The sequence below is a fragment of the Falco punctatus genome (genome assembly GCF_963210335.1).
Source record: "Falco punctatus genome assembly, chromosome: 4".
Lineage (NCBI taxonomy): Eukaryota > Metazoa > Chordata > Aves > Falconiformes > Falconidae > Falco > Falco punctatus.
Window position 1 is genome coordinate 46,041,372 of NC_137583.1, and position 15,479 is coordinate 46,056,850.

Genomic DNA, 15,479 nt, shown 5'->3' on the forward strand with positions numbered 1-15,479 from the left:
AAGTACACATGCGGTCACCAAAGGAACAAAAAGGATTTTATGTAAACAGGGCAGCAGGGCTATGGCTGTGACCCAGTCGTCTAACAGCCAGAACTGTTCTGCGTTCCAGACAGCTTGGCTGTGCACAGGCAGCTATTTTGAGGTACCCATTTCAGCTTTGGAGAGCCAGCAGCCTAGGTGATTTTCTAAGCAGCGTTCACTGATGCCTCAGTGATCTGAGACCTTCTGCTGGAGGATCCAGCAAGAGACAGCTGGATTTGTGGTGCAGCCTTGGAGAAAGTTTCCAAAGTGTATTTTCAGAAGTGCCTTTTGTGCACTCAGGGCAATTTCAGCCGAGAACTCCAGATCCAAACCCACCCACTGGCTCAAGTTTTGCTTGAATCTGTAGAGTGGGCTTAGTTGTTTGCTCTTGCTCACACTTTGGAAAGTGTGTTATCTCTGCTGTAGGACAAGGGTTGGCAACCTCTTACGAATGCTATGCCAGAGTGTATTTTTCTTTTCCAAATTAGCAGCTAGGTGTGCCAATGCTGGGTTTTGCTGCCTCTCCAAGAGGCAAGATGCCATCCATCTGTGGTATTTTTCATCTGCGAGGCTCTCAGCTCCTGCTGAATACAGCGCTCAAGGAGTGGGTGACAGAAACTGGGAGCCACTGGCCTCATACTGGTGCCTCTCCAGATACTGCCAATCCCAGATACAGCCTTGAGCATGCCATTCAGAACCTATAAAAACTGAGTGCAGACCCAGCTGTCAGGGCAGAGAACTTTATGCTTATTGCTTCCATCCCACGCAAGGGATCTTCAGGTTGCTTTAAGATCACTTTTCTAAATAATTAATACCTTCTCTCCCCTTCTTTCCTAGGCTCCCCTGTTCTCCGGGTGCTAGCGAGATTCTTGTCCTTCTGCAGGCTTCTGTGCTCCACTGGAGGCTTCCCAAAGCATCTTGAGTGACCTTGAAGGAGGTAAGGCAGAGAGTGGCACTTCAAGGACAATAGTAGAAAATTAAATAGGAGCAAAGGTTCCAAAGGTTGGAAGCCTACAAGGCTCCCAAATGTCCTAGTAGCACCACCAGGTGTCACGAACTAATGAATTTCCCTGTGGCCAAATACCTTGGATGCTGCTTGTTAAAATGTGTTTTGTGAGGGACAAGCACCTTTCCTTTACATGGGCATCACCCCCAGGGTTTCCATGTGTTCTCCCTGTGCCAGCTGTGGGCATCTGCATCTGCCTGAGAGACCCCAGCAGAGACTGGAAAAAGTAATCTCACAGACAGGGAATTTCCCTTCCTCTGAAAGTTCCTTGTTTACCAACAAAGTTATTTCTTCTACCTCCAGGAGCCATTTACCAGCACATCCTCAGCAAACCTTCATAAATGCTTAAGATGTAAAAATGAGAGCTAGCTTTTTGCCAGTTGCTAGTGAGATTGACTTCAACATACACCCCCAGACTGAGTCACCACAGATTTAAAGTGCTTCTAAAAAGGTGAAATTCTCAAGCCTGGGAATGAGTTGTGTCGTCAGTTGTTAAAATTGTTCTGTATTGTAAAAAAAGTAGGTTACTACATCTCATTGTGAACAATTATGTCTAATTACAAGTCACAAATTCACCACTAATACTATTTAGTAGCAAATTTCTACCATGCTTCATCCAGAGCATGTCATGAAGTAACACATTACCTCTTGTTTGCGGATTGGTAACGTGTGATGCAGGACAGAAGGAAAGAGTGTTTTGGCTCAGATCAAAGAAAGGGGAATGGATGCTAGGCCCCAACTCACAGTTCAGTGGTTGAAGCTTTGGATGATGTGTCCTCCAGCTTACAGCACTGCATAGTTTAGTTTAGTTTAGCAGATGGGAGAAAAAATGGCTTCTGCCATGTTATGGTTTTAGTTAAACTTTAAAAGGCTGCCCAGAAATACATAAAACTGCAATAAACACTTTGACAATAAAATTAAACAAGTGAGATATGCAACTTCCCCTTACGGGGATCCCAAACGGGATGTTAATTTTTGCTGTTTGATAAAAAAAAAATCATTTCCATCAACAGAAATCAAAAGAACCAAAGCTAGAGTAACACCCTTATCCCTGCTCCAAGGGCTGGGAATGGAGAAGTTTCTGTACTTGGCTAAGGCAATGTTGTCGGTCAGCATTTTTATGCTGTATTTTTAGCAGGAAGATAGCAAGTTTCCTATAAAGCTGGCACGTCGAGAGGTCAGTAAATTGTATTGAGAGCTTCGCACTAAATTTGGGCTGTTTTCTTTTTCTCTGGAGCCCCAGGTGCAAAGGTGCTTTGGCAGGAGTAAGGAAGTGCGTTGGGGGTGGTGCCTTCGCCCCAAGTACGGATGGCAAAGGACCCTGACCCCCCGCATTAACAGTAATACCCGTTCAGCGCGGGGGCCGGGCAGGGCTCCGGGGTGGGCTCGCTTCGTCCCCCCCGGGCCACCGCAACGGCTGCGGAGCGGCCGCGCGTGGTCGGCGGCCGAGCACCCTCTGCCGGGGACCGGGCAGCGACTGCCGGGGGCGGCCAGCTCCGGCGGCCGGGGCCAAGGAAAACAAACAAAAGGTTCCAAGTTTTACATCAGTTCCATCTGATTTTTGAGCCTGTTGCCGTCAAACTCCACGAAACTGTGAGGATTTACAGTGATTTTTATAGTAGGGGGTGATGATGTTATCCCATGACCGGCAAAGCTCGTGCTTTATGAGAAATACCACAAGTAGCAAGAGAAGCAGTTAAAAGAGTAGCAAACACTCCTGCAAGTGCCTTCTTGCCAACAGACATCTTCTTCCATTAATTAAGTGAAAGATCATTTTAATACAAATGACTGCTGGGGAACAAAGTAAGTTCCCACAGTCAGTTCTGTGCCGATACAATTATATTCGCAACCACAGTGCAGGACTGAAAATAAAAAAAATCCCAGGAAGAGTAAACCAGCCTGCATATAGAATTGTTATGGAAAATAATGGCCTGCTCTCCCCTGGCGGCACTAACTATAAGTGCAAAGCTGCTTGCAAATGGCAGTGTTAACAGGGTAACTCAAACAGCTATTATCCCTGTTGTAGCATTTTCTGCCCAAGTAACCGATTTGCCCTTCACTAATTTCAGCCTTCCCACTTCTTCCCGGGGAAATAAAATGTTAGGTCCTATTTATAGAAGTTCATGGTTTTAAATTAATTTTTTCCTTTACTACAGCTGGTTTTAGTGGTTGATTACTGTTTGTTGGACCAGGCAATCCTTTGCCAGCTGGCTGTGGCTTTTATTAGCTCTTTTAAGAAGACTCGATTTAGAGCTCACAGTTAAGTTACAAGGACAGGAGCTCTGTAATGCAGACCCTCAAGAGAAGAGATTATTAGGACTCACGAAAAAAATTGTGTACGATTCTTTGAACAAAAAAGCTCTTGTTTAAGGAATGTGGTGCTGTAGGCTAACATTTAACAGCAGTCTGTCTTCTCTCCTTCAGAGCTGGTGCATGCAATTAGACCCTGCCCTCCATCAGATATACTGGATATTATTTTCTGCGAGCATCTCTCAAAATGGAGGAATGCCGCCCTGTAGCAAGTACAGAATGTATCTTGGGAATTGTATTTCTGCAAGTAGGGCAGGAGGTACTGGTGGAAGGACATGGTGAAGCAGGAAAAGAGCTGAAGAGGTGCTGAGAAGGCTCTTGTACAGGGGAGGGGGAGGAGAGAAACAAACATTGCAGAGAACAGGAAAAACGATGTGCTGGGAAATGATTAATCCACCCCAAAGGCCCTTGCTAAGAAGTGGTGGGACAAGCTTAATGATTTTTGGCAGCTGTGAGCTACTTCTGCTCCGCTCTCAACTCTCGTCTTGCAACCAGATGTGTTTAAGCACAGCTTCATCCCGTTCCTGCCCCAGACACCACATCCCCCTGTCAGTGGCCTTCACTCCTGGCAGCTCTCTGGCAATATGTCCCCTCCTTTCCATGCATTTTACGGCTGCCCCGTGCCCTTCCACCTCCAGTGAGTGTTTCTCAAGTGAGTGAGAGCACACAGTCCGCTGGGGAAGGGGGCGGGTGTCAAGTTTTAGAACTGCTGTTCTGTATCCTGTTGTTTTCCTGCCGGGATTGTTCCAGTTTCCTGCACTGTCTTATCTGGAGCTGAAAAGCCAAAGCTCTCATATTTGTGTGCTTTGGGTTTCTAATCTTTGAAATAGACATTACAAGACTTAAGAGAAACATAGCTAGGACTATTGCAGGGTGGAGGGATGGGAACAAAGTGGTTAAAGGGCTTCCAGTGCCTATACAATTAGTTTCTTTGTTTAGTTGCTCTGCTTGCATAAGCCTGTGTATGTCAGAGGGTTTCAGAGAACCTTCAGCATACCATAATGCTGCACAGAGCCCACTGAAATGTAAAGAGAGTACAATTCCGATGTTGATGTTCTCATGTGATTCCAGGTACCTGTGCCTCACAGACCTTACAAGTGAATTATTTTCAGAAAATGCCGAGTATGTTACCCCCCTGCCCTGCAAGGGCTCAAACTAGACACAGGAAAGTCTTAAAACAGAATACTCATTTCAGTGCTTTTAGTCAGCCTTGAGTTTTAAGAGCTCCACTGAAATGCTGTAGACTTCTTTGAAATTACTTGGCCGCATTTGCTCAAATACAGAGGTAATACAGGCATATACAGTTCTGACATCTTGAAAGCTTACTATATGGACCAGATGCATGAGAAAGCAAAATCTTGTAGATTTTTTTTAACTGTTTTTTTTCCTCCAGTGAGCATGAATTCACTTAACTATAGGTTATATTAGTGCACTAAATTCCCTGTGGGTTAAAAAAAACACTTAAAAGATAACATTTACCGTACAGCTTTGGAATGTCCTGTTTTTCTGCACAAAGGTGTGGGTCCTGCATACACAGTGTCCATTATCAGATGGGAGCCTCTCCTGGAAAGATAATTAAAACACTGCATCACTCACAGCCATGCAGATACTGAACCAGACACAAGGTTTCCAAACAAAACTTAACCCCCAAACTCTAGCCCCACAACCCTCCCCCACAGGAATCCTGGTTTTGTTGGAAGCAGGTAAAAAATTGTGGCAATGATCAAGAGGGATTTTTATTAATTGAAGAGATAAGAAGTACGTCAGTTCAGCCTTTGTGGGTAAATACATACTTCATTTTTTCCCCACTCAGTTGTAACTGTAAATTCAGACTCATTCCACTTGACAGTTTCTCTGGAGGTACTTTCAACTGATGTAAATATGAGAGCAGGAGTGGGCTGAAAAAGTATCCTTAGTTGATTACCACAGCCTTTATTTGGAACTAAGTATCTAGAGAAAAAAGGATTTTTTTTCCAAAGAGATCAGGAAAAGGAAGACATGTGCTTGGAGATAAGGAAAGATAAAAGCATGCCATTTAAAGATGCCTGTGATAGAAATCAAGATGTTCATCTGCCAACTTAGTAATTTCATGGCCTTATGACCATGCAGAGCTTCCGTTCCTGTTACCTTTTCCCACACTAACTGTAAGCACCAGATTATTGGCATGTTCCTTTTAGTTTGTCCAAGCAGCTCAGCCCTTTAGGGAGGAATTACACAGGTCAAACTTGAAGATAAAACTCTCTCTTGACTTCAGAAGGGAAAAATGGTTCTCCCATGAGTTTATGTTCAGCTTTCTGAGGCCCAGTGAGGCCCAGGAATAGGCTGCGAGTTCCCTGTCCTTGGGAGGTCTGAAGACAGAGGTTAGACAAACACCTCTCAGGAGAAGTTTGGGCAGAGCTCCTTGTTCTGTGAGGAACGAGGACAGCTGAAATGGCTGCTGAGGTGACTTCCAACCCTGTTTTCTGTGATTTATTAGGAGTGAGATCTCAATGACAGTAGATCCTATACCATGCCATAAAGAGTTCAAAGTGCATTTGCTGCTTTAAACAGACTAAAAGTCTGATTTTTGTTTAAAGCAAGCAGCAGATTTCAGTAACAAATTCTTTGAAAATCTTAGCTTTGCATGTTTCACAAGCTAGCATATACAAACAGCAAAGCATTCTAGGCTAAAATTATCCATACTATCATTAGAAAGCCAGAAGAAGGAACACATGGATTGATACTAGCCTGAGTGCAGAAGGGCTTTCCAGAGCTGTGCTGCCGTGCAGCAGCTTCACCCCAAAGGGGAGCAGTTTCAGTACCTACTGTTCATTCCCCACCAGGAAGTACAGCTGACACACCACAAGAGATCTGACCTGTGGTTTTCCCTTTGAAAGGAGCATTTAGTCCCCTCACCTGCCTGCTGAGGTTAGAGGGGGCTCTTGTATGCTTTGCTTCTGTTTGTTTCCTTTCCTCTTTGGGTTGTGCTTTGCCTAACTACCAAACACTCATCACTGTAATTTTTTGTGCTTGTCATTGTAGTCATTACCTCTGCCTCGCTCAGGCAGCAGACACTCCCTTGTGGTGGCCAGCGTGGAAGCCCACACCACTTCCATGGCTTTTTTTTTGGTGTTTTCCCCTCTTCCTTCTTGGAACAGTTAAACTTTTGCCCGAAGATTCTGGCTGCTTAGCCTTCGCATCCAGCAAAGTACATTTAGCTCTGGCATCAGCAGATTGAAGCATTCACTAAAAAATTAAGCACGTGAGTAAGTGCCTGGTCAGCTGCAGCCATGGGGCTCAGCAGCCCGGGATTCTGCCACCCCTCAGTTTCTGCAGGTTTGGAACTGACAGAGCAGGGCACACATAAACACACTTCCAGAGGGCTCCCCCTCAGCACAGGAGCTTGGTCAAGGGGCGGTTTCATAATCACTGGATGGATTTTGGTGGCTCTCAACCTCACTCTCGAGGCCTGGGCTGCTGGGTGATGAGGATGAGGGCACAGGAAGGGAGAAGGCAGCTGCCCCCACCCACAGCCAGCCAGGCTCCTCTGGGTGCCCCTAGATCTGAGGGCAGCCCTGCTGGCAGGGGGAGGTTTGGGTTCGGGCAGGTGGCCTTGGGGAACCCCAGGGCTGGTGCCAGGCAGCGGAGGGGGAGGGTAAGGGCCTGCCACTGCATGGTTTCCACATCCCCACCTCCTGTCACAGATGCTGGCCAAGCCCTGCAGCAGCCACCGCACTTCAACCTGCACATGGTGAAGTCCATCTACTTTGGACTGAGCATGGAAAAATTTAGTTGCATCTTCTAGCCAGATATTTTTTTTTTTAAATATATATATGTCTACACACATCCCTGCATACATCTAGACACAGCGCTGCCCTGGGCAGCCTGGCCAGTCACACTTTCACTTCCCTTCCTCCAGGCAGGGCTCTTCAGCCTCACCCCGGTGCCTCCTCATCCTGCCGCCTCGCACCAAGCTGGTAAGCGCAGCGGGTGGAGGCAGGGCACAAAGGCAGCGGGCATAGCCTCTGCCTCGGGTGCTGGTGCATGACAGGGCTTCTGCAGTGCGGCAGTTTCCTCCCTGTGTGCTGACAGGCTTTCCCTGAGTTTAACTAGCATACTCGTGAAATAAATCCCTGCAGACAAACACCACGTTCACGGATTACAGAGCAGCCCTACATCTGTCAGCCGGGATGGGCTTCTCCCATCTTCTGCAGTTTGCTTGGAGAATAGGATCATGTGGAGCAGAAGACCCAGAGGCTTGAGCTCATGTACCTGGCAAGGATGTGTGCTCACGGCGTGCTGGGCTGTCTGCACGTGCCTTGCTCTCCTTCAAAGCCAACAGGGGCCTGTTCTCACTGGGAAGCTGCATCACCTTTAGGCCAGAGCTGCTCAAAGAACCAGTTTAGACAAGATTCCTGTGTCCAGTGTTTTCAGTCTGGCATCTTTTACCACCACTAAATGCAAAGCTTTTAATTAATAATAGACTAAGATGCCTAGAGCAAAGACTGCCATTATGAACTGTAAATGCATGCGGTATCAGTCACATAGCATCATAAGGCTTCTTGGCTCTCTTGCAAGATGTATGTTGATGGTAAGTTACGTGACCAATTGTTCTCTAATTATACAGAAATGATGATGATTTTCTAGGCTACTAGTAGAACTTTTCAAAACAGATGGAAGAATTTCAGATTTAGTCTCTAGTAAATACGAGTTACATATGCAAAGAATTCTTTTGTTAGGAAACTTCCTCTTCTTTTTACTATCTGAAGAGTCAAACAGTGTCAGAATCTGAACCAGCTTCACCATTTCTGGTACTTCTGTTTCTGCAGTTCACTGTTTGGAGAAGTAAGGATTGCTAACCACAGCCTGCGTTCAGAGTGCCAGTGCTGAAAGGAACATCTTGCAGAGGCTGGTTTTTAAAACTCTGTTTTCAGTATTTATATTTTGTTTCAACTTTGATTGGTATGCTGTAGAGGCTAATCCTGCAAATATTTACACAAGTCAAGATTTCTATATATAGTTCATTTGAGCTCAATGGGAGCTTACCTTAATGAGGGCACGTGTTCTGCAGTAGCATTTATTTTGGACTGAGCATTGAAAAATTTAGTTGTATCTGCTAGCCAGATTTTTTTTTTTTTTACTCTATATCCACACACACATATGTATGATTATTATTTTAGGTTCTGAGAGAGAGGGAAAGAATATTCAAACAGTCACTGATCTCCACTCAAGAGAAAGCTCAGTGAGATAGAAAACAGCAGCATGGTGGGTACTCATTTATAGCGTAAATGGTACCATAGACAGTTGTTTCTAACAGAATCAATTATATCATTAAAAATTGTAGATTTTTTTTTAAAAAACAGGTTTTAGATACGTGGATGCAAGGCCCGTTTTCTAGTTTCTGAAAAGTATGCCACAAGTGACTTCATATATTCAATTCCCCTTTGATGCAAGTAGTGCTGCCATTTTGACAGATGAAAGATGTATGAGCCCTGCTGGCCATGGGGAGGTGGGAGGCCGAAAAGCCAATTCCTGACACTTTCCCTTGTTACTTTCTGTAAGTGAGGACAGAATTGTCGATGGGTACGAGCTTGCTTGGATCACAGGACTCAGATTTGCAAACAGAGCACTACACTTCAGCCAGTTACCTTTCCATTAGCTGAGCTACGGTCGCTGCTTGGTGGTTCAGTAAGAGGGTTAATCGCTGTTTTGCTGTGGATTTAGAACGTGCACGTGAACAGCTGCTGTGGCTCAGCTGAGGTGTGATAAATTCTTAAGGTGAGCTAGTTGATCAAGACTCACAGCCTATAGGCACGCATAAATTGTGTCTGTAATAAATTCATTATTCCAGGACCATGCCCACAAACTACCCTCCAGGTTTTCAAAGTGGACACATTTATTTATTTATTTTAATGAATGAACCAATTGTAGATCAGTGATTCCTCTAATGATTATCTTTAAAAAACGATTACTGCTCTATTGAGATGGGGCTAGAAACAGTCCCCAGGACTGCTATTTTATGCACATCCTCTTTCACCTAAGTTATCTCCAACACGTTTTCACAGAGCAAGAGTGTTGGCAATGGAAGGTGCAATGATGCCAGTTCACTTCACATGGATCTCTCCAAGCTTGTGACCTGGGCACACACCCATGGGACCATATGCAATCAAATCCCGGTCTTGAAAACTGCGCAGAACTTTCCTAGCAAGGACAATTCTATTCTGTGGATGTGTGGAGTTGGACATGCATATCACTGGCAGTGTGGACATTTATATGTCAGAATCAGAGAAGAGAATGAAGCTGTAGAAAGCAGAAAGAGGTTAGTATCATCTGAGGTTTCACCGCTGGAAGCTAACTTAGATGAAAAGAGGTTCAGGATGACTCCGTCTTTTGAGAGGGCTAAAGCAGATGCTGTTGACACAGGGTCATGTAGCAGATCACCAGAGGTCATGCAGCAGCAAGATACATGCTACCTACTATATAATGAACTATCACCCAGAGAAAATAAGAACCCCAGTAAATCCGTGAAATCATGCTTTACAGCAGCGCAGCATTTGTCGGTATCTGATAGTGAAGTCAAAACTGACAGATATAAGGTGAAGCCAGAAAGCAACGAAGAGCTACAAATCATCTCTGATGATGAACAGTGCAAATCAGATGATGACGACCAACAAGACCAGTTCAATGAGTATAATCTGGCAGAATCACCAGTGAAAAGTGGAACTGCTGAGGTAAATTTGCAAATGCATCAGAGTCAGAAGAAGGCATTTGACAAGTTGACAGCCACCCAGATGTCTGGTTTTGATGCTACAGGAAAGCCACCCCAAACTCTTGCCTGCATTCTAAAATCCCCTGGCAGCGATCAGGAGAGCCTGGACAGCAGCTTCTTGATGTTAGGTCCTCTTAATCCTGCAGGGTCCATAACTGAAACTTCAAGAGCAAGAAATTCCTTTGAGTCAACAATACCACAAGAACATTTAAAATCTGTTCCTGTCTCCAACATTGAAGAAAAGGCCCAACTTGAGTCACCCACTTCTGTGTCTTTCTTTGAGTTTGAAGCCACTGTAGATGTCCAGCAGGAACTCGAGCTGAGCCCTTCTGAGCCTGGCACACCAGGAATAGGCTTAAGCGGGAACGTTACTGAAAACCCTGCCAAGGAAAGTGAGCCGTCACAATCTGGGCATGCTCCTCATCTTTCAGCCTCACTGAGTTCAGAGAGCAAGAACACCGACCACCCACCTGCCTTTCTAAACAAAAGTAAGAGTCTGGAGTTTTATTCCTGGAGGGGTTTGTGGGTGTGTGGGGGCAGGGGCGGTCTATTAATCACTTTCCCAAAATTTTAAAGGAGGGTGAGGTCACATAGCTGCCAAAATCTCTACTGTAGCACCTAAGTAAATGCCTCTGATTTGGGGCACTCTTGTTTCTACTGAAAGGGACTAAAAAAGTTCGTACCTTAAGCAATCAGCACTTCAATAGATAATGCCCTTCCCTGAGGCACCCAAATGTGTACTTGGCAGTGGCCCAGCCTTAACTCTACAGTTTCAATAGTTTGGTCTCTCATTTTACTTGGTATCACCACATAGCACGTTGGCTGTACTTAAGAGAGAGTCCCTGTGAGAAACTGGAGCCAGAGATGGGAACTCAGGTCTCAAGAGAAGAAAATAAGAGGAAGTAACTTTTAAAACAGAGAAACTGCGGCTGAAACTCTGGCTGCACTGAAATCAATGGCAAAAATCCCAGACACTGCAATGGGAGCAAAGTTTCAATTCTGCATATTAAATTATGTGATCTAAACAAATTGCTAAAGCTTTTAAGAATTATAAAATTTTCATACACACTATCCTTGGAATCCTACTGGAGTGGGGAGAGTTGTAACTGCTCAAACGTTAACTCACAAGGTACAATGCTTACAAGGGAACTTTCAATGCCAAGGTTAAGCCACACACAAAGCATATTTAAAATTATTCCATATCAGAAGAATATGCTGTTTGATGAAGATTTAGAAGCCTAGCTTGCAGCTGTTTTAATCCTGCTGTAAAACAGGCACTATCCACACAAGAAGGAACAGCTGACACAGTGTGCAGACAGTATCAAAATTACACTAGTCTTTTGCAAGTAATAGGGAAGCCATCTATGAAATAGATGTAATTAATTTAATAAATGACCATATTTTAGGATGTGTATAATATACTGGAGCCTTAATGCCAGGTAAATATATATTAGTTAATCTAATGATTAAACACCTCAAATAAAATGCAAATGTCCAGGGTTTTAAAGAAGTTCTAGTAAAGCCACAAAATTTTCATCTATAATGATTTGAATGCCTGCAGGCGCTTTTTCGTATTAATTCCAAGCAAAGTGTTGTCTAGTCAGTTTTATGGTTTTGTCTGCTAGTATCTAGGTGTAAACATCGAGGCAAATTTTTAAAATTTCATTTCAAAGAGTAAAGTATCTCTTTTCCATCCAGCGGCTTAATGCCTTGGCTCCACCTAACAGAGTCAGCCCCCAACAGCACACATCTCACTTCCACCCACTCACGATGAGGATCCCATTTCGTATTTCCCAAAACCCGTCCTATTTCCCACGGTCACAGTCCAGCCCCATGGCCTTGTCCGTGGCATGCTGGGCACCCAGCCTGGCTGAGGTGCTGCAGCACTGCGCTATGGCCATGCAGGATGCATCCCAACTGGCTGCATCTTCAGAACTCCTCCCTAGGTACGCTAGCCCCCTGTCCCACTGCACCAGACATTTATACCTAGTGATCTGCTGAAATAATGAGCATCACGTCAAAGAGCAGCAGCCTGCTGCAGGTTCCTACAGTGCAGGAGACTGGACAGTGTCCATCAAGATAAAAGAGATTACTGAAATAGTGTTTTGGGGATTGCCTGGGACACAATGGGTGCATGCTTAAAGCACCATTAGTAGTCCTGAATAGACTCAGGGTAACAGGCATTCGTATTCCTTACAGAGCCACAACCATACAAACTGGCACAGTTGGTTTTTGTGAACAGTGTTTGACTATTTTTGTACTCGACAACATGTATCATCAGAAGGGACAGGGAATTCATCTGGGAATGTGTGTGTAGTGGCCGTTTCTGCCAAGATAAATGGCTTATGGTTCAAATGAGGCCTCTGCATGTATTGATTTACAAGCCATTCATCTCTTCACATAGAGCAGTCAGTAACAAAACAAGCAAAAAATCCCAAAACAGCAACGCAGGGATCAGCAGAACCCACCTCAGTCCAGCCACAGCATTTTAAGATAACAACTAAGCATGTACAAAATAACTTGGTGCAAGAAGGGATATCTCTAGGTGTTAGCTCTAGAACCCTTTTCAATCTACCCCTCTTCAGCCCTGGAAGAGTCACAGGCGAGCAGATGGAGCTTTTCAGCAATCCAAAGAATTAATTTCTCATGCTACATCAAACTAGGTAGATGTGGTATTGCCATAGCAACTTGAGAGAGAACTCAACTGGAATCCTGGCAATCTTGTAAAAAAAAATAATTTACTCATCTTTTCATTTTCCCTCACTATCTACTCCTAACTTTTGGTTCCTGTTTTTATTTCACAATGAGAGTTCTCCTGCCTGAAGAGATTTTTGTCAAGAAGAATGCTTTGGAGTTTATTTTGCAGAATGCAAACTATATTGTACAACACTTTGAACATATGAAATGGATGCTACTTAGTCCTGAGCCAGCTCACAAGATCCGTGTACAGGCTCACTCTCCCCTAAGTTAACAGAGCAGAGTTTGGCCCCTGCAGTCACCATAAAATACACACCAGAGCAGCTGCAAATTGATGGAAGGATATCAAATCCATTTGGGGTTGCTTGAGCTTCACAGCCAGCACTGCAGGCTCAGGGCTGCAGCCACTGGTTACACGGCTGGTCCCACAAGTGTGGTCCCACGGGCACACTCAGTGTCACCTCTGGAATCTGCCAGGGGGAAGCTCAGTGTCACCAAGCCACCAGTGACAGGTCCAGCCTCCAGTCCTGTATTGCTGTCTGAGAAGGCCTGTAGAACTTGCACCAATGCTTGCCACGTGGGCCTTCCAAAATGACATGCAGTGATTAAATCTCATGAGGAGGAACTCATTCTCTCCCATTTAAACATAATTCAAAACAGAAAGTATTTTAAATTTACCTCTATGGTAGTATGCCGCTTCAGTGGCCAAGTGAGAAGGAGCAAGAAAGGAGACAGTCGTTTCCATGTCAAGGCTGGTGCTGTCAGGTGGCACTGGCTGGCTTGTCGGAAACAGAGATCTAAACCAAAGCTCTAAAGGAAGGGGTTTGTGAAAGGCCTGTAATCTCTGAATTTTAGAGGGAAGGTGAGCATTATTCTGCGTCTTCTTATATATTTCACTGATCTCCTTGTAAGTTCTTGCTGTCCACATAGCTGTGTCTTGCCTTTTAGATGTATTGAAGTGGGATGTAAAGAGAAACCGTAACACTGGCGATATAAAAACTTTCAGAGACTGGCTGGTTTTACATTGCCCTTCTGAAATGCGCGAGATCCATAAGCTGCCACCTGAAGACCTCGATAATTACCTGGCCTTGTTCTACAGTTCTGCAAAGAGACAGAACGGTGGAGATTTTTCCGCCCGTTCTTTGCACTCCTTTCAAAGTAACATCAAGAGATACCTCAAGGATCACAACTACAAGTATAGCCTGGCTAACGGGTTGGAATTCAGAGCATCTCAGGAAGCCTTGAAACTGAAACTTCAGCACCTATGTCAGAAAGAGAGAGAGGAGGAGTGGAGTCTTTTGGAGAACCTGACAGATGAAGATGTGCAAAATCTTCGTAGGAAGGGACTTTTAAGTAAGATGCACCCTCAGGGCTTTTTGCACCTCATATTCACAAATCTCATTAGGGCGTTTGGGGCCAGTACACACAGTCAGAGCCACAGTCTGTACTGGGGACAGCTTGTGCTAAAAAAGAATGAGCAAGAGCTGGAATACTTGGAGTGGCTGGATGACCTGAGTGCAGAGGTAAGTGCAGGGGAGTCAGGTCCACGTCTCTTTGCCAAGCCTGAGGATCCAGATAACTGTCCGGTCACAGATTATAAGGAGTATGCCAAGAGGAGGCCGCAGGATATGCTTCATTACTACAATCCGCTTTACCTGGCTCCCAAACCTCTGTGCTCCATATGGGACCAGATATGGTATTGCAGAAAGTCACTGACAAAAAGCAAATTGGAAAAGATCTTGAAAGTTATTATCCATGAGGTCAGGGGACCTGTAAAGACGTCCAACAAATAATGGTGCCCATTTAGGTTCTGCTGTGTCACTTGTTGATACGTGCATATTTCAAAGTCGTCTTTGAAGGGTTTAAGTGGCAATAGTTAGTATAGGTTGAGGAGAACATCCTTCTCTTTCAGTTTCACCTCAGAACATAAGTCATCTACATATTTGCATTGCCTTAGCTTTCAGGTTAATTGAAAAACTTCTATTGTTCTTTCTATTAATGAAATTGATAATTCAGTAAGTTAAGAGACTCCTCTTAGGTTTCACATTTGCAAAACGAGTTCATATCCTACTGATTTATTAATGACATGAGAAAATAGCTAATGTTAACGTGGGGAGGGCTCAGCAGCTGAACAGCTTGGCTAGGAGTTTGAGCTGCGCTCGTATTTAGGGGAGCTGGCACGTACACAGCGCTGAGTCTATACGATAAGCCTATGGTAAGGGGATAAGTAACACGAGTTAGTTCTGGGGTGGAAGGAGAACGCTGAAACACCACATTTGCCAGTTGCTAATCTGTGTTGCACAGGAACGCTTTCAGTGAGGTTCTTGTTGCGTTTTTTTTTCTTAGTGAAAGATTTGTAGATTGAAGAAGTTGAGACTGTGGTTTAAAAAGTTACTTAAAATGGCTGACAGCATTGAAAAATTTTATGGTGTTTTTCCCCAGAGTGCTAAATAGAGTTACGTGAATACACGTTGGTAGGTGCAGTTCACTTTTTTTTTGGCTGTTCAAGCACCATTCAGTCAATATTGTTGTCTGACAGTCTAGTCAAGCTGTTGGGTTGCGCTGTTGACATAACCGAATTAAAAAAACATTTTACTCTCTCCTGTTTGTCCGGCCTGTTTGCCTGTTCTCCAAAGACGAAGCCAGGAACACCAAACGAGCAGGTAACAGTTTCCTGGCACGCCAGCGCATTCACGT

The 15,479-nt window shown here is 44.5% G+C and overlaps 1 protein-coding gene across 3 annotated transcripts; it reads left to right on the forward strand.

Annotated features, from left to right (window-relative positions):
• The first annotated feature begins 858 nt into the window (after positions 1–858).
• Positions 859–15,381, forward strand: LOC308062509 (uncharacterized protein KIAA1958 homolog). 3 transcript variants are annotated; one of them, XM_080384116.1, is made up of 4 exons: positions 906–958; positions 8,497–8,581; positions 9,382–10,573; positions 13,731–15,381. In XM_080384116.1, the coding sequence occupies exons 2-4, from the start codon at positions 8,579–8,581 to the stop codon at positions 14,573–14,575; spliced, it is 2,040 nt and encodes a 679-aa protein (XP_080240242.1). In that variant the 5' UTR covers positions 906–958; positions 8,497–8,578; the 3' UTR covers positions 14,576–15,381. The 3 variants fall into 3 exon arrangements, with proteins under 3 accessions (XP_080240244.1, XP_080240242.1, XP_080240243.1); XM_080384117.1 differs by lacking the exon at positions 906–958 and adding an exon at positions 6,979–7,907; XM_080384118.1 differs by lacking the exon at positions 8,497–8,581 and having other exon boundaries at positions 859–958.
• The last annotated feature ends 98 nt before the right edge of the window (positions 15,382–15,479 follow it).